This window comes from Furipterus horrens, unplaced genomic scaffold (genome assembly GCF_987537825.1).
Source record: "Furipterus horrens unplaced genomic scaffold, mFurHor1.1.pri manual_scaffold_12, whole genome shotgun sequence".
Classification (NCBI taxonomy): domain Eukaryota; kingdom Metazoa; phylum Chordata; class Mammalia; order Chiroptera; family Furipteridae; genus Furipterus; species Furipterus horrens.
In genome coordinates this window covers 17,025,096-17,043,954 of record NW_028327182.1, presented here as the reverse complement: position 1 = coordinate 17,043,954, position 18,859 = coordinate 17,025,096, and the positions used below count along the sequence as shown (strand labels likewise).

At 33.7% G+C, this 18,859-nt stretch overlaps 1 protein-coding gene across 5 annotated transcripts in view; it reads right to left on the bottom strand.

Annotated features, from left to right (window-relative positions):
- Window positions 1–8,752: 8,752 nt before the first annotated feature.
- RBM26 (RNA binding motif protein 26) overlaps window positions 8,753–18,859 on the bottom strand; it is an 87,109-nt gene continuing 77,002 nt past the window's right edge. For 4 of the 5 annotated variants that reach the window (XM_090258937.1, XM_090258938.1, XM_090258940.1 and 1 more), the window contains 2 exons: window positions 11,116–11,229; window positions 8,753–9,517 (listed from right to left, as the gene is read on the bottom strand). In XM_090258937.1, coding sequence (XP_090115063.1) covers window positions 9,428–9,517; window positions 11,116–11,229 — 204 coding nt within the window. In that variant the 3' untranslated portion in view covers window positions 8,753–9,427. The remainder of the gene's footprint in view (window positions 9,518–11,115; window positions 11,230–18,859) is intronic. The other variant, XM_090258939.1, reaches the window with a different exon arrangement.

Genomic DNA, 18,859 nt, shown 5'->3' with positions numbered 1-18,859 from the left:
AAAAGAAAACCTACAGAATAGTATATATTATATAACCTCATTTTAAAATGTTTACTCATTTATAGGTGACAGGCTTTCTATCATCCTTTGTCTTATTTTGAATGCCTAGCTTTTTTACAATAACATTTATGTGATTTTAAAAAAAGGATTTAAGAAGATCAAATCTATATATACTTTATACAAAAAATTTTTCAGGTTAAGTAAAAGCTCACAACATGCTCTATCTGCATATTCCAGAGACTGGCAATATATATGTAAGAAACTTAATTCCTTCAAATAATTTTACCAAGTGAGTCATAATTAACCGAAGTCCTCTATACTATTTCAAACCAGATTATTATTTCACAACCAGAACTAACTAATTATTCTCAAAACTTATATACTTGGAGATAATGTATTTTCTCATAGAAGCAGTGTCACTAGTGGAAACCAAGCTTATTTAACCCAGGTTATAGGTGGTAGAGAGTATTTCTGCAATAAAAAATATATAATATCACTTATAAAATATGAAATGAATACGCTAAATGTTGGAAAAGCAGAACAAATCAGAAGAAATATCCAAATGAAAACTGAAAATTATGGAGGGAAGTTCTAAAAACTTTCAGTTTTGGAGGTTGACAGTGGAAGCACCTTATACCAAATTTCACTTTAAATCTATGGCAGTCCTTCTCTGACATAACAATATTTTTATTGAGAATTGTTTTGGTCCCCAAGTAGAAGAGAAAATTTCTACCAGTAGAGGCAGGAATTAAGGAGAATAGGCGTATGAGGATTTGTATATGTGTGAGAAAAGGACCTATTAGGCCAATAACACATTGGTACCAAAGGTGACTTAGAAAAATTTAAAGTGAGAATGGAGGGCAAAGAGGGGAAGAGGCAACGTGAAGCCATTTCTTAATAGAAACATTTTCAATATTCCTAATGTAATGCCTGAGGGCTGCACATTTTTCTTTCTACTGATGCAAGATACAGGACAACTTTAAAAAGTTAACAACTGCTTTTAAGTAAGACTATTTTATTAAAAATTTTTTCAAAATATAAAAATAATAAACATTATGGATATTTAACAAAACATAATTCAACTATAAATAAAAATGTTAACGCCACATAAACATGTAATACTATAAACATCCTAAGCATAAAAAGAGTAGTTTTCTAGTTCAAGTTTTATCCTTTCCAGTTCAAGTTTTATTACTTTTAAAAATAAACAAATAAAAAAGCTGCTACAGCTTAACCAATTACTTTTGCTCCACTCAAAGAGCAGGGAATTTTTTTCCCCATGCCAACACATTCATGAAATGGATACGTATGGGCACAGGTATTAAAAACTGTAACAATCCAGTCTCCAGACAAGAAAAGATTCCTTTGGTGTTTTAAGGTTCAACAATCCACAAAAATTGAGTTAAATTAAACCACTTATTAAAGGAATTCTTGTGCCAGACAACATGTTCTATCACAACCAAAACAGGTTCAGGATTCTGAGAATCAAAAGTAAACATCTATGAAATGCTTTGCTGATACTTAAAAATTGTATCTTAAGAACATTTGCTAAGGTGCTGGAATGAAGTCTTGTAGATGTAGAAAGCAATCTACATGTTAACACAAAACTTATACAATGTAATACATCTCTTTTCAACTCATCAAATGTTCTATAACTATTTAAGAATTACCCTGCCTCCTGTTGAGTAAAAAGACAAATGGGAATTTAAAGCGGAGCAGTATTACACCATATTTTAGGACTAGAAAAGTTTTCCATTTGAAATATAGGAAAACTGAGCCAAGCTGAATGTATCAGTTTTTAAATCCTCGCCAGGTTAACACCATTTCTCTTCTCAAAAGAGCTGATGACAAAGTGAAGAAACTATTTTCTTTTGGGGAAACTGGGAACAAATAAATACGATGTCGTTCTGCTTATCTTTAAATTATGGGGTGTTTCTAACAGGCTGGGCTCTTTACTAACCACCGACCACTTTAATAATTATGCTCTTAGAATAAAATAAGTCACAAGCAATCGAAGATTAAAGCCTAGTGAAGTCTAAATAACAGGTTCAAAAATGATACTGAAAGATTTTATAGCACCAATGACATTTTCCTAAGACACTTGGGGGCGGCATCACTTTAAAGTATTATTTATCTTGTAAACAAGAGCAAAATATTCAATTAATCTGTATTTTGAGCATATTTATAAACTCTATTAAAAAAACAAATATAGTATGACTAGAGCAGCTAGTAGTGTAAAATCCAAGTATATTGAAAAATATAAAGATCTCTATATAAAAAGGCCTTCATAATGCAATCATGCAAAGGTGAACTGCTTCATTCAATTACACAAAAGTGGTTCTGCAGTTACCTACACATAGCTCCATGAGAATTCTATTCAGGAAAATGAAATTTTAAAAAAATCCTTCTTTATTTAATCAACATATGGGAATTTAACTATGTAACTGACCTACTAAATCTCACAGCAATTTCTAAAAAGTGCAATGATCTTGAGAATCAAATCACCTCAACTCTGATTCCAAATGTTATGTTCAATTTTGTTTTGCTTTATTTTGTTTTTAATTTAAAGGCAAGGGAAAAATGGAAGATGACAAAATAAAATGGAGGGCGGTACTAAGTGACCCACATTCAATAACCAGCTAAAACTGTTAACAGCAAATATGGCCTCTACAGACATGTTCTTTGGGTTTCTAATGCAGCACGTAAACCACCATTGGTTGGGCAGAGAATCTTTTCTTGAAAAAATACTGAATTAATTTGGGAAAATATTTACAAACTCCCTGCAACTATATGCTAGTTTGCAGATGTAAACTAAAAATAAAGGCTAATTTTAAAAAGGCCTTGTACACTGCTAGTTCATAATTACGTTAGCAGACCTTCCAAATTACGTAAAATTCTGTACTTTTCCTTCATACCACGCCTAATATTAACCATGCGTCTCCAACTCAAGTGGATCAAAATAGATTATTTACATTATGACTGATGTGTTCATTCTTTTTATTTTTCATGAAGACAAATGTAATGCATACTCAACAAAGAAGTGTTTACAGAACAGTCAACTTTGCACACACAAAAAAGGGAATATAGCATGGACAAGAGTGAATAGAATCAAGTGTAATTTGGACTTTTCTAATAAAGAGTTTATACCAAGTATGACTTCCAACTTTCTCAAATGCCTTATGAGAATCTGAAATACTCAAAAACTGATTTTCTGAAAGCTGGTTTTTAAATTAATGCCCGTTATAAAAAGGGTATTTTGGGTAAATAGCGAGGATTAAATTCAATCACACTCTAGAAAATAATTCTAAGCCATACTGCTTATTAATAAATAATATGGGAATATACCTTTTAAGACAGGAAAAAATATAGTAGTCTTTAACAATGTTAGACACACAACATTATTTCCCCTTGCTTTTAAGATTGTCTTTGATGTTTTGACTGTGAGGAAAATATGGGAAAAAAATGTGTAAATTAGACATTTAACAGATATTTTTTCGACACTCATACTCCACAGGTCATTCTGCAATACTTGAAAAGAAAGAAAAACATTCTCCTTGTTGGTTTTGAAGAGCTAAGAATTTTTAAAAAATTTATGCCGGTAAGTGGTGTTGGAAACTTCAGTAACTATTGGTTAAAAGAAATCAGAAAGAGTAAAAAAAGTATTTTACTGACTGTTCAAAATCATTTAAGTGACTATTCTAACCCCAGAAATACATACACCCTTTTAAATCCCCCCAAAATGAAAACTAAACCCACACTTAACTTTGTAATCATTTTCTTCATTCTAAGTTGTTCATTAGGGCTTCACAGATTTCCTAGACACAATTCTCAACTTGGCCAAGACTGAACTTATGTCATATTAGGAAACCAAGAGGTGTTTTGCCTTCTTATGATGTATAAAAAATAAATGGCTATAAAGTAAGGGGAAAAGACTAAGGTAAAACAAAGATATACTTCTGGACTCAGTTGTACCCTTAGAGAACTGTAAAGATAAAATGCTAATTATAGTACAGGTAAACATCTATTCAAATTGATAAGGGGCAAACATAAAATGATAGAGTGACATTATAACAGTCGTCTCCAGACAGGAACAGGTCTTGCTGTTGTAGTCACAAAGCTAAATTCAGGCAATGATGATCTCTCTCTGCTGGAAAAAGAAAAGACTATTAAAAACCTGAAAATAGTAAATAAATCTAAAAATTGAATCACACCATAAACTGATCTCTAATTTTTCTAAACATCAAAAAAAGTCTATTTGAAAAAGGATCAAAATAAAAGTTGTAGACAAATTTCATAAAAGATCAACTTTGGCTTAATCTGATTTTAACAAAATCCGTCTGCATCTTACTTCCTTAAAACATTAAGCTGCAAAGATCACAGCTCTACAACATGACTACCATCTAAAAATTTTGGTTAGAAAATGTAGTAACCGACCAAGTAGCAAATTTTTATAGAGGTGTGGGTAGGCAAAGTAATTTGAAAAAATCATGAACAAATTCCGAGATTTTATATATAAAAATGAAAGCAAAACAATTATCTTTAGTTTCCTGAAGATTTCGAAGTAATTGCAAGGTACATCTAATTTCTTTAAATTCCACGCGATAATCATTTCTTTCTTTAGTCACACTATGTGACAAAAATTCTATACTAAGCACAATGATTAACAACAAAAATAAAAAGGAACACATCAAAATGAGACAGTGTTTGGTATACAAAGGAAGACTAATTTTGGATGAGGAGGAGGTGAGTGGACAGATGAAATGAATTAACAAGGAAAGAGGGATTAGGGAGGAACAAGTATAATAAACAGATACCAAAAAGTAAAATAAAAAATACTTTCAATTACACTAAGTAATAATAACATCATACTTATAAACTGCAAGAAAATTATTTACCAAATTAGAAACTTTTCTACTAAACAATATCTTCTTCATTAGAAATTACTGAGCATGGCAGTCATGATCACTAAGATTTGTTTCTTAGGACTTTTAGGAAGCGATTTTGGAAGATTATCTGCTGTCATCTGATAGGTATAATAATAATCAGAAAGAGGGGGAAAAAAACTAATACTCTTCTCCAAAGGCCCTAATACCTTAGAGCAACTAGCCAGTTCAAGAAATTAACAACAAGGTAGTTTCTGAGGTCTGGGGAAAATTTTCTTTCTACTTTATAAATATTATACTCATAATTTAATATTAGATTAAATTTCCACTTTTAATTTATAGGGTTTTAGAAAAAATTTTAAAAACCCTGAGAAAGAACAAAAAGTGAACTAACTTATCCAGAATTTCATGCAGGATATTTTTGTTTTAAAAGGCTAAAAGACTTTTGTAACAGAAAAAAACAATAGCTTATGAATACTTATATAAACTCTAGAAGAAGTAAAAATTATTTTCTATAGTTAGTTCACATTATGGGAAAAAAGAAAATAGGTGATAAAGTCTGTATAATACTGTAATACAGCCATTGCTACTTTAACATACCAAACATGCAACTGTTTGCTTTCTTTTTGTAACCATCAGAGCCAATGATTAGTGTCCTAAGTAAGATTGGAAATGCCATCCTCATAAAACAGTTCTAGAACAAGAAATTTCCTTCAATTAAGCTCAGCGACACTTTGTACAGATAATCAGCTGCTAGTTGATACATTTGGTCATATTACAATAAAACAAGCACTATGGAATACTCTCCCATTCCTACATAATTTCAATAAATGCACTGGCATTGGTTAAATATTAAAATTAATCTTCAAAATGTTAACTTATCCGATAACACTTAAAACAATGTTGAAGTATAGACATAAAATATTGAAATATGTAAAATGACAACTCAACCATCCCTTGAAATAATCCTATTCAATCTTTTAACTAATAATACATAATTCCCCTCAATTTTTTCCTGTAGTAAGTAGCTACCTACATTGCTCTCAATCTTTTTTTCACTCCCAACTCAGCCCAGATACGTACTAAAGCAAAAAACTTATGAGAACTGTAATTAAAAATGTGTTTCAAGTTTTAGGGAGCATGTTGTAATAGGAAAGGGTTTTAAACTTGAGTTCAAAAGTGAATGGAAAGTTACAAGTAGAAAGGAAAAGTGCTAGTGAATGCAAGAGTTAATCTGTACTTCATAGGTTGAATGGAATTTGGGCCAGCAAAGGTAAGCTTTGAAAACACCACATACAAAACTGTACTAAGACACATAATATGAATTATGATAACCAAATCAAATTGTTTCTATCAATAAAACAGAAACGATAGCAGCAGCATGTGTGGAGAATTGGTATAGATATATTTAATTGTTTTAGATTAAACACTAATATACACCAGGGAAGCTACAGATGTGAAAAGGACCTTAGAGATCATCTAGTCAAACCATTTTCATTTTAGACAAGGAAATAGCCTTGTCTAAGGTCACAGAGTGAGTTACAGGGCTGGGACCGAAAGCTAAATCTCTTAATCCTTGTCCATTACTCTACATTAGGTCGTTTTAGCTATAAAAAATTAGAGGATAGACTAGATTGGTGGTTCTTGCTATTTCCATAACCAAAAGGCTATTTTACTTCTGAAACTGACTACAATTAATTCCTTTAAATATTAATGGCTTACTAATCGTTATGGATATTCCACTAAGACTACACGTGTATTCTTTCATCAGCATTTATAACCCCAGTTGTGCAATACTTAACAGAAGCAACTGTTAAGCAAACTGGTCCCAACGACTGAGAAGACCTTCAAGAGATATTTTTGAAAAATTGATGAGAATTAACAAGGGAGGTAACTGTCACTGCATTATTGGAGATTCAAATGTGCATTCATTCATTAATTCATCCAACAAACAGCTTAGTGCCCACTAAGAGTCAGGCTTTGTGATAATCATTAGAGATAAAAAGATGAATAAGACATGGTCCCCTTCCTAGAGGAGCTTGTAATCTAGTGGGGAAGACAGACATATAAACCAGATAAATTATATTACGACATAAGTACTTGTAACAGATATGAACAAAGTGCTGTTATTAAAAAGAAGGGTAAAGGTATGAACTGGCTAATAACCAAGAAGTCTACTAATATTGTGCAAGAACTAACCCATTTATTGCACACACAATCTCATGTTCATTCAATAATTAGAAAGGAGGTAGCAATGTAGAGTTTGTTTTTTAAAGGATAGCTGGCACTGAAACCAGATGCATGCATTCAAACCTAGTCCTTGCATGACTAGCTGTGACTTTGGGCAAGTCACTCCATCTCTATTAGCCCAAATTTCCTTATCTGTAAAATGGAAATTAACAACTACTTTAAAGGGATGCCTTAAGTTTAAAATGAGAACAGATCAAAGTACATGTAGAGTACTAGTATTTATAAACATTAATTTTAAAAATTCAATTGCAATGAAAATCTAAGTAATATTTGTAATTAAAATCATATTAATGTCAATAAAATATAATTGCGAGCCTAATTAATGTTAAAATACACTTGTTTTTGGACTCATTCACAGTGAAATGGCTTAAAACATTTTAATTTTAGCTTATTAGAGAATGTAAAACTAGGAAAAGTACCTATTTGTGAATTTAAACAATAATAGGTAATTTCAGTTACATTATAATTTACAGTAATTTTTAAAATATCAAGCTAAAATTTACTAATCAAATTATGAAGCCAAAAATCAGCATGGAGATTTAACTGTCCTTTGAAAGGTTTTCTTTCTTTATAATACCTGTTTGGTGTAAAGAGAAGAAACGTGAGCCTCTGCCAATTTGGCACTTTTCACGACTACTAAAAAGAAAAGAAAACAAACTTACCTAACAAATCAGAATAGCACATAGTCAACAAACAAGAGACTGCATAAAAATATATCATAGGTCTAAGTAAAGTTTTCAAGTAAAGTCATTATTTTGACAAAAGAAATCTGATTTTAAAATTTTAAATACAAACATAATGCACCAATTATAAGTCAAAATATTCCTATGAAATAGTATTACTACCAAGAACATATATATAACTTTAACTAAGTTTGGGAAAAATACACTAGTCAATCCACTAATGGAAGATTATGGGTGTGGAATTACAGTTTGTGATTGTGAGGATCATAATATGAAAAGAAAGTGATGTTTTTAATGTGACTTTTAATATAATCACTATAATCTCAGAAGGAGCAGAAACACTCATAATTGAAATATGAATTTAAAAATATAAATATGTCATCTCCCACCCCCCCTCCTTCTATAAAGAATGCATTTATTTCCTGTATCAACTTTCATGTTCACTTGCCAGATATCCACATAAAAATCACAATATTGTTGCAAATGTCAATGGTTTTTATACAGTATAGGAAATGCACACTTAAAATATCAGACTGAAACACTTACCAAACAGTGTTTTCCTAAAGTAGTATCTATAGTACATTTCTTTATTCATACATCTTCAAATGGTCAAGTTTTCTTTCATACATCCAAAATGTAATGTGATGGTTTTCTCATTCACCAAAATGTTAGTTCTACTTGAAGTCTGGTTCCAAACTAATCAGCCTGCTTTTAAATTTTAAGACATCTGTTGAAAATTTATAGGATCAAACCAAACTGAAGTGGTATAAATTTTAAACATTGGATTGTACATTATCATAAAGGTACCAATAATCAGTATTATTAAGAGTAAGTCGGTGATTATAGCTCCTTTTGTGATAACTGGGGTAAGGGTAAATTACCATCAGGAATGGTCTATTTTAACTTTTTTTCCCTTTTCTTTCTTTTCTTTTCTTTTTTTTTTTTTTTAATCAAGGAACATTTTTTTTGTCATTGCTTCTTTTTCTTTTCTTTTCTTTTTAAGAGACCATTCCACTTTATTTTAAACATCTGAATGCATAAGAAGGGAGTTATATGCAAAGCAGTCATACACCATCATCAATGAAACCCATATAGTAAAATACATACACAAGTCCAACAAAAGGCTAATACATAGTAAAGCCTAAGCATACTACTATGTAATAATATGAATACATATTTGGAGACTTTTTAGTTAGAGTACTATGTTATCTATTCATTTTTGAAAACATTCATTAAGATTTTAAATGCAAATTCATTCCTTATTTGGAGTAAAACAAAATCCTCTAAGTTATAACAAGTATTGGTCATAAGTTTTCAGACCTATTCATTAAATTACAAAGAACCCAAAGAATTCCATAATGTTCAGTAGAAGTATGTAATAAAAACATTTCATGTTTCTAGTATGATGTCTTTAGCAATTGTTTACTGAAATAAAATGCAAACATCAATCTTTCAAAATACAGGATCAGAAGGTAGTTTTCTTCTCTTTTGTGAAATTCATTTCCATCACATTTACCAAAAGTTGTTTTTACAAATATGTAAAAGTACATTAGATAATACTAATGAAACACAGGTAGAGTTCTAGCATATGCAGATCAATGATCAGTCAAATCATCTTCTCCAAGAACGAGATTCATTGTCCTCTTCTTCTTCATCATCATCTTGAAGCAATGAGTCATCCACCATAGACTCTTCCTGAAACTTTAGGTTAAAATGCATTTAGGAATTTACCCAAAAAAAAGGAAAAGAAAAAACAAAGAAAAAGGTGACACTTTTAAATACACATTTCTCCCAACAGAGTTGAATACAAAAGGTATTTCTATAGCTAGAATAATTCAAGAAACAAAGACAAGCAAACTTTATGGACTCAATGGCTTCTCTCTAGTATCTATTCTCTTTTGCATCATACAGGCACTGAAGTAAGCCTTTGTACATGCTGTTTCTCCTGCCTCTCTTTACCAAATGATGCTATCATCTATACCTGCAAATCATTGCTTAATATCTTTTTTTTCAAAGAACACATCAATAAGTCTTCTCTGACTTACCCTGTGTAACACTAAATCAACCAGCAAGTTATATAATAAAAGTCTATCCAGATTTTCTACTGTATGTAACTATTTTCTTTATAGCGTTCCTTTCTTCTCTCCATTCCTTTCATAAGACCTTCTCAGACTGTTTTCCAACTTTTCAAAATACCTAATACCAGGAGATCTCCTCCTTTTCTCCCCATTCAATTCAAACTCATGGAAGGACAAAGGCAGATTATAATCTAAAATATAAAATGACAAATCATGTATGTGAGTTTAAAAACACACAATTTATTCTTGCATTTGACTATGGATATGTGGAACAGCCTTGAACGCTCTTCAAACAAAGTGAAGTGATACTATGGAAATCTAAAAGTAAAACATGGATTCATTTAGTGTCCTTACCTTATCTTTATTTTTTAACTTCCTCAACTTTTTCCTACAGTTTATTCATGATTAAACAAAACAGAGTTGCTTATTTTTAACTTTTGGATTATTCCATGAGATCCTTGTTCTTATGCTCACAAATCTAAGTCATCACACTAACTGCTGTTATCCAAGAAAAATGTCATCTTCCACACCAACCCTCTGCTCAAATATGCCCCTCAACTATATTCCGCATTCCAGCTCCTGGTTATGGAAAGCTTTATGATCACTTAGGGTCCAGCTCCACTGTCCTCAACTCCTTCAAGATTCTTCTGGAGAGGAGGAATCATTCTTTCTTTTGTATTCCGACAGCATATTGTTCAAATCTTTATTCAGCATATCAGTCTGCCTTTTATTTTAATCAGTTTCTTATGTGTCTGTTACCACCACCAACCCCTTTCCAGAGTATAAACTCCTTGATGATAGGGACCGTGTCTTATTCATTTTTAGGCCTCTCACAGTATCTACAATATAACAGGCATTCATTCTAATGAACTAAAACAATATTAATTAAAATGTATGAAATATTAATAAAGCAACTGAGAATACATACTCTAAAACTTGAAATACTGTAAGTTCCTGTGGATAAAAATCTAATGAATAATTATTTTATTCTAAGAGTAAATGAAAACTGAGTATAGGGTGATTTTCATATACTCTTTCTGGAGTAGCAATCCACAGAATTCATTAATCCAGAAAACTTAAAGTTGCCTGCATTTATCTGATACCCCTGCCTGAAATATGGCTCAGGAAGAAAAGTTTTATGTTAAAATTACAGCCATAAAATCACATTTATTTTAAATGTGAACATTTAAGAACAAAATCAAGTGAAAAAAACAAACATACTTCCTCTTCATCAGGTTCAACTTCTTCTGCTTCAACAGCTGAAATATTAGTTATTGGTTTATTCCACGCAAGTTTTAGATCCTGCCCTTTGAAACGAGCTCCATGAACTGCAGCCTAAAATAATTAAGACATGGGAATATAAAACATTAATAATTTCTGAAGAAAAAAAATGAAATGTTATATAATCTAATATTTAAATTAAATTAGCTAAACAGTGAAGACAGCTGCCTATTACTTTGCTTTGTGGTTATTTACTTCTCCATTTACTACATATTAAAATGTGCTTTTTATAGTTATTTCTAACATCAGCCTAAGTGACTGAAAATTCCTTTAAAAAGAAAACAAGAACAACTTCTCATAATTGATAAGAGCTAATACACTACTGGACACTATTTGACTAACAGAACTATGTCTACATGTTTATAATACAATGATAATTGCCATTCAAGGCAACAGTTTCAAAGTACTTCAAGATCCTGAATCAACTTCCAGCCAAGATGGAGGCATAGACAGACACAGTCCGTCTTCCTCCACAACTAAGAAGGAATACAAGTACCTCAAAACTAGAAACAACCAGAAGTTCCAGAAAATCAAACTGCATGGAAGTCCAGCAAACAAAGATATAAAGAAGAAATACTCTTCCAGACAGGTAGGAGGGACGGAGAGGACCCAGTGTGGTGGTGGCAGCAGCAGCGGCAGCAGTGACAGGCAGGCAGAAAGCACAGTCACACGTTTTAAAAAGTCAGGAGGGACACCTGGGGAGCATTCCCAGCTCCTCACCGGATCTTGCAGTCCACAGTCCCAGCACCAGGGAAAAACAAGCCTCATTGCTTCTGACTGTGCAGACCAGTGGGGGTTGGGACAGAGGCAGAAACTGCCGGTCTCAGCAGAGTCCGCTTGTTTAAGGGCCCCCACGGTCCTAGAAAGTCCGAAGACACACCCACTCTGGGAACGATGGCCAGGGCAGCAGCTAGAGGGGCGCCAGTCTAGTGCGTTAAGTGGCAGAGATGCCTGGAAAAGAGGCGAGTGCTGGGCAGGCAGCATTGTTCCCTCTCAGACCCCTCCCCCAAATACAGCGCCACAACGTGATGAAACAAGTCTCCCGTTACTGACGAATTCCTAAGGCTCTGCCCCTTACAACGGAACAGAAGTGACAGCTCTACCTGGGACGTGGAGGTAAACAAACACAGAAGCCTGTCAGAATGAGGAGACAGAGAATTATGGCCCAAAAGGGGGAATGGATCAAGGTTCCAGTGGGAGAACTAAGCAACGAAGAGATAGCCAACCTATCAGATATAGAATTCAAAACACTGATGATAAAGATGCTCACAGGCTTGATAAAACATGCTTGAGTATGGCAAACGCATAAGAGAAGAAGTGAAGGTTATGCTAAGTGAAACAAAGGAAAATCCACACAAAACCAATGGTGAAGGGAAGGAAACCGGGGTTCAAATCAATGATTTGGAACATGAGGAAGAAAAAAACAGTCAGCCAGTGCAGAAGAGGAAGCAAGAATTTTAAAAAGTGAGGCAAACTTCCCAAATTTTGTGAAGGTGATGGACATACAGGTCCGGGAAGCATGGAGGGTCCCGGGTGAGTTGGACTCAGAGGGGACCACACCAGGATGCATCATGACTGAGATGCCAAAGGTGAAAGATAAAGAAAGAGTCCTGGGGGCAGCAAGAGAGAGGCGGAGAGTTGCCTACAGGGGAGTGCCTATTGGACTATCAGCTGATTTCTCAGAGGACACTTTACAGGCAGGCAGGGTCAGTCAAGCAGTATTCAATGTGATGAAAAGCAACCTACAACCAAGACTACTCTATCAGCAAAGCTATCATTTGGAATGGAAGCGCAGATGAAGTGCTTCTCAGACAAGGTGAAGCTAAAGGAGTTCATCATCACCAAGTCATTACTATATGAAATGTCAAAGGGACTTAATTAAGAAAAAGATCAAAACTATGAACACTAAAATGACAACTCACAACTATCAACAACTGAATCTAAAAAATAAAAACAAAATCCAACTAAGCAAACCAGAATAGGAACAGAATCATAGGTATGGGGATCATCTGCAGGGTTATCAACTGGGAGGGCGGATGGGGAGAAATGGGGATATAGTGCAGGGACTAAGAAGCATAATTGGTTGGTACAAAATAGACCGGGAGATGTTAAGAATAATATAGGAAAGGGTGAGGCCAAAGAACTTATATGCACAACCCATGGACATGAACTAAGGGGGGTGAGATTGTTGGAGGGAAGGGGGGTACTGGGCAGAGGGGAGCAAAGGGGGAAAAATTTGGACTACTGTAACAACATAATCAATAAAATATACTTAAACAAAAATCCCGAATCAAAGTCTATATTAGAATCAATAGACTAAAAGTTATTTCACTGGATTTTAATTCTTGTTAATTTACAAATGGCATATATAGTAACTATAAATAGAATCTTTTAACAATTTTAATTTTGCATGTATAAAGTATCAAATTTTTTTTCAGTATATTTTATTATGTTGTTACAGTAGTTCCAATTTTTTTCCCCTTTGCTCCCCTCTGCCCAGTACCCACCCCCTTTCGTACAGCAATGCCACCCCGTTAGTTCATGTCGATGGGTCGTGCATATAAATTCTTTGGCTTCACTTTTTCCTATATTATTCTTAACTTCCCCATTTTTGCACCAACCAATTATGCTCCTTAATGCTGGCACCATTTCCCCATTTCTTCCCCGTCCCTCTCCCAGCTGATAACCCTCCAAATAATCTCCATACCTATGATTCTGTTCCTATTCTGGTTTGCTTAGTTGGATTTTGTTCTTATTTTTTTAGATTCAGTTGTTGATAATTGTGAGCTTGTTGTCATTTTCATGTTCATAGTTTTGATCTTCTTTTTCTTAAGTGAGTCCCTTTGACATTTCATATAGTAATGGCTTGGTGATGATGAACTCCTTCAGCTTTACCTTGTCTGGGAAGCACTTTATCTGTCCTTCCATTCTAAATGATAGCTTTGCTGGATAGAGTAGTCTTGGCTATAAGTCCTTGCTTTTCATCACCTTGAATATTTGTTGCCAGTCCCTTCTCGGCCGCAAAGTTTCTTTTTAGAAATAAGCTGACAGTCTCATAGGCAACCGTTGGTGGGTAACACTCTGCTTTTCTCTTTCTGCTTTTAAGATTCTCTTTTTATCTTGAACCTTTGGTATTTTAATTATGCTGTGCCTTGGTGTGGTCCTCTTTGGGTCTAGCTTGTTTGGGACTCTGTGCTTCCTGGACTTGTATGTCTATTTCCTTTGCCAAATTTGAGGAGTTTTCCTTCATTATTTTCTCATATAAGCTTTCCATTTCTTGCTCTTCCTCTTCTCCTTCTGGCACCACTATGATTCGGCTGTTGGCACATTTAAAGTTGTCCCAGAGGTTCCTAATCCTCTCCTCATTTTTTTTCAATTCTTGCTTCCTCATTCTGTACTGGTTGACTGTTTTTTTCTTCCTTATGCTCTTCAAATCATTGATTTGAACCCCAGTTTTCTTCCTTTCACCATTGGTTTTGTGTGGATTTTCCTTCGTTTCATTTAGCATAGCCTTCACTTCTTCCCCTTATGTGTTTGCCATACTTAAGGATACCTGTCAAGCCTGTGAGCATCTTTATCACCAGTGTTTTGAATTCTGCACCTGTTAGGTTGGCTATCTCCTCCTTTATTAGATTGGCTATGTCCTCATCTCTTAATTCTCCCACTGGAACCTTGATCCATTCCCTCTTTTGGGCCATACTTCTCTGTTGCCTCATCTTGATAGGTTCCTGTGTTTGTTTGCCTCTCTCAGTTAGAGCTGTCACTTCTGTTACGTTGCAAGGGACGGTGCCTTAGGGATTCATCAGTATAGGGCAACCCATTTCACCAGGTTGTGGCGCTGTATGTTGGGGAGAAGTCTGAGAGGGAACAATGCCACTTGCTCAGCACTCGCCCCTTTTCTAGGCACTTCCTTCCACTTCTGTATGGGACTGGAGCCTCTCTAGCTGTTGCCCTGGCTGTTGTTCCCAGAGTGGGTGGGTCTGTAGATGTTCTAGGACCATGGGGCCCTTTAAACAAGTGGACTCTGCTGAGAGACCAGCAGTTTCTTTTTTTTTTTTAAAGATAATTTATTTGTTTATTTATTTATTTTATTTTTAGAGAGAGGGGAAAGGAGAAAGAGAGGGAGAGAAACAGCACTGTGTGGTTGCCTCTCACTCGCACCCCCAACTGGGGACCTGACGTGCAACCTAGTCATGTTCCCTGACTGGGAATCAAACCTGCAACACTTGGATCGCAGGCTGACGCTCTATCCACTGAGCCACAGCAGCCAGGGCAGCAGTTTCTTTCTCTGCCTCAAACCCCATTGGTTTGCACAGTCAGAAGCAATGAGGCTTTATTTTCCCTGGCACTAGAACCATGAGCTGTGTGGTCTGGTCTGGTCCAGTCTGGTCTGGTGTTGTAAGTGCTTCTCAGGTGTCCCTCCTGACTTTTTAAAATGTGTGACTGAGCTTTCCACCAGCCTCCCATTGCCACCACTGCTGCCGCCACCACACCGCATACTCTCTGCCCCAGCTCCGCCCCTCCTACCTATCTGGAAGAGTATTTCTTCTTTACATCTTTGTTGGACTTCCATGCAGCTCAATTTTCTGGAACTCCTGGTTATCTCTACTTTTGAGGTACCTGTATTTCTTCTTAGTTGTGGAGGGAGACACAGCAAGTCTGTCTAGGTCTCCATCTTGACCGGAAGTCCAGTATCACATTATTTTTAAATTACATCACATGATCACAACTGACATATCACTGTTATAGAATATAATATCTCAATGAAGGAAGAAAGAACCCTGCACTTTTCTCTTACAAACTGAAGTACTTTCTACAAAGCTTTCAGAATTGCATATAAAACTTAAACTTAGTAAATAGTAAAGTCTAAGTACTTGCCACATAATTTGGAAACTGTGCATTCAAATTAAAGTAACATGAACTAACATAAATCAATGTAAACAACATACCAAAATAACTCATAGTCACAAAAGATTTATAGCACAATCTCAAAGTACAGCATAATGTGAAATGTAGAAACAATTACATGTTTAGTGACATCTGACCATGAGTTGTGTGATATTAAAGTTCCCAGGTATAAATTTTAAATCTGAACATATAAATTTATGATAAATTTAAAAGATTCCATGCCTATTAAAATGCAGCTCAGGAGTCTTTAGCCCATGGCCTCTCACAATGTCATATAACTAAAATTTTTTAAAGTACTTAATATACAAGATTTAAGTTCAGAAACAACTTGTAATTTTTGAAGCTGTATTACATAAAAATATATTACTGTAATGAATTCCAATGGTTTCATGCAAAATGCCTACTCATAAAACTCATCATCCAACTTAAAAGGAAAAAAATGTCGGTGATTTTTTTTATAAGTTCTTGACAAAAATTTCTGATGACCTAATTTTGTAAATCTCTATATTCAGCATACGCTTCTTCAAATTTATAAGGTAAGTCTACAATTCTCTGAAGTTTTAATTTTAAAATTATTTACAGGGTGATTTTCAAAGCTAGGTATATTTAACTTTTATATTAACTATTCCATTAGAAACTTAACTATTGGGCTGTATAAATTTTTTAAATAACTGAGTTCTTGCCTTATTAAGATATAAATTTATATCAGGTAATCTGCAACATAAAATCTACTTTTTAAATTTATTTTTGTTTTTTTCTATTGCCATTTATCCCCCATATATTCCCTTCCCAACATAAAACCTTTAAAGTTTAAAAAACTCTTCTGCAACTCAGCCATTTTTTTTAAAAATTTCAAGTCACGTAATGAAAGAAAATCATAATCCATAATTACTCCACCCCTAAGTGTAACCACTATTCTATGAAGTTTGAAAAAAGTCCTATATAGATACTAAAAGGGTTTGTTTACAAACATATGTATGATACATATGTGGAAACATACTTTATTGGGTTTACAACTTCCTTTTTTATTAACCCATGTTTTTCACAGATCTTTTTCATACTCATACCAACACATATGTCACTTTTCTTGAATGGCTATACACACACACACACACACAAACACATATTTATCATATTTAAACCAATTTCTTCAATAGAGTTTTGTCATATTCATTTAACAAAATAAGTATTTTTTTCTCAACTGGACATTTTATTCATATACATGTTTTTTTTGGAGGAGAGGTTATTGCAGTTTTTGCCACAAGAAGTTTTAAATTTTCATGTACTAAAATTTATCAACGTTTATCTCTATGGCTTCAAGATACTCTGCCAGGCCTTAAAAAGCTCTCTCCACACTAAGACTACTTTCAGAAATCCTCTGAGTTTTTTTTTACTAGTCTTAGGTATTAAAAAACAATACAAAACACTTAAATCCAACTTGAATTTGTTTGATATAAAAAATACATATGTCTTATGTTTTTACAGTCAGTTATCTCAACACTATTTAGTGAATAATCTATTCTGTTACCTGACTGAAACAAAACATCTTTGTAATTTGCTAAAATTCTCATATTTACTTAAATCTATTACTGGACTCTATTTTGTTCTATTATTGCTCTATGCCATATCATTACTATGTTAATTCTTTACAATAAGTTCAATATCATTCCTCACACTTTTCAGAATATTCTTGGTTATTCTGATACTATTTTGTCTTTATGACCCTTGGGATCTTTTTATTTAGTTTTTTAAAAAGTATTTTATTGATTTATTTTTAGAAAGAGGAGAAAGGAAAGAGAAAGAGAGGGGGAGAAACATGGATGTCGGAGAAAAACATTGATTGGTTGCCTCTCACATGCCCCCAACCAGGGACCTAGCCTGCAACCCAGGTGTGTGCCCTGACTGGGAATTGAACCAGAGACCTTTTGGTTTGCAGGTGAATGATCAACCCACTGAGTCATACCAGTCAGGCGACCTTTGGAATCTTTTGGCCAAGTCCAGTATCATACTGTCTTAATTACTGTCACTTATAATATAAACTAGATCAATGTTTTCCATAATGGTATACTGTGGCAACTGCTTCAAAACTCTGCAAGCACTTCATTAAAATGTATTTTAAAAATGAACTTTGTAACTATAAAGTTTTATCAAAAACCATGTTTAAATGTATTTGTAGAATGTCTATTTGAGCAAAGGTGGTAGTAATCATAAAGGTGAAAGTGGAGCTAAATGTAAAAATACAAAAAATATAGTATTAAATGTGAAGTGTAATAAAGAATAAAATTTTTAAAAATACACAAAATTAGAAAGAAAAGTGAGGGAAATAACCTCAGATGAAGATAAACTTAAACAGATGAAAAAGGAAATAAAAAAACCACTATATTTCTATAAATACACAAAAATCATAATGGAATCCGTTTCTGATCAAAAATTTAAAATCTCTATAGCTTTTAATAAAACAAGAATCATTTGTATGTACTTACTCTAAACTTAAAAAGCCAGCATCATAACATAATACTAAAAACACTAGCAGTGACATCATTCATCATTTTCACTAATTTCATGAGCAAGAAAATCACATTTCAAGACACTATTACTAATGTTACTGGAAACTTTCTAAAGATACTAACAACAGAAAGTAGTAAGTGTATAAACTATAAATGTAAAAGTTGAAGGTAGAAAACATAATGCAAGAAAAGCATTTAAAATAGCAATAATATAAATTACTAAGGAAAGACTAATAAGCAATATGTATTACCTATGTAAAGAAAATGTT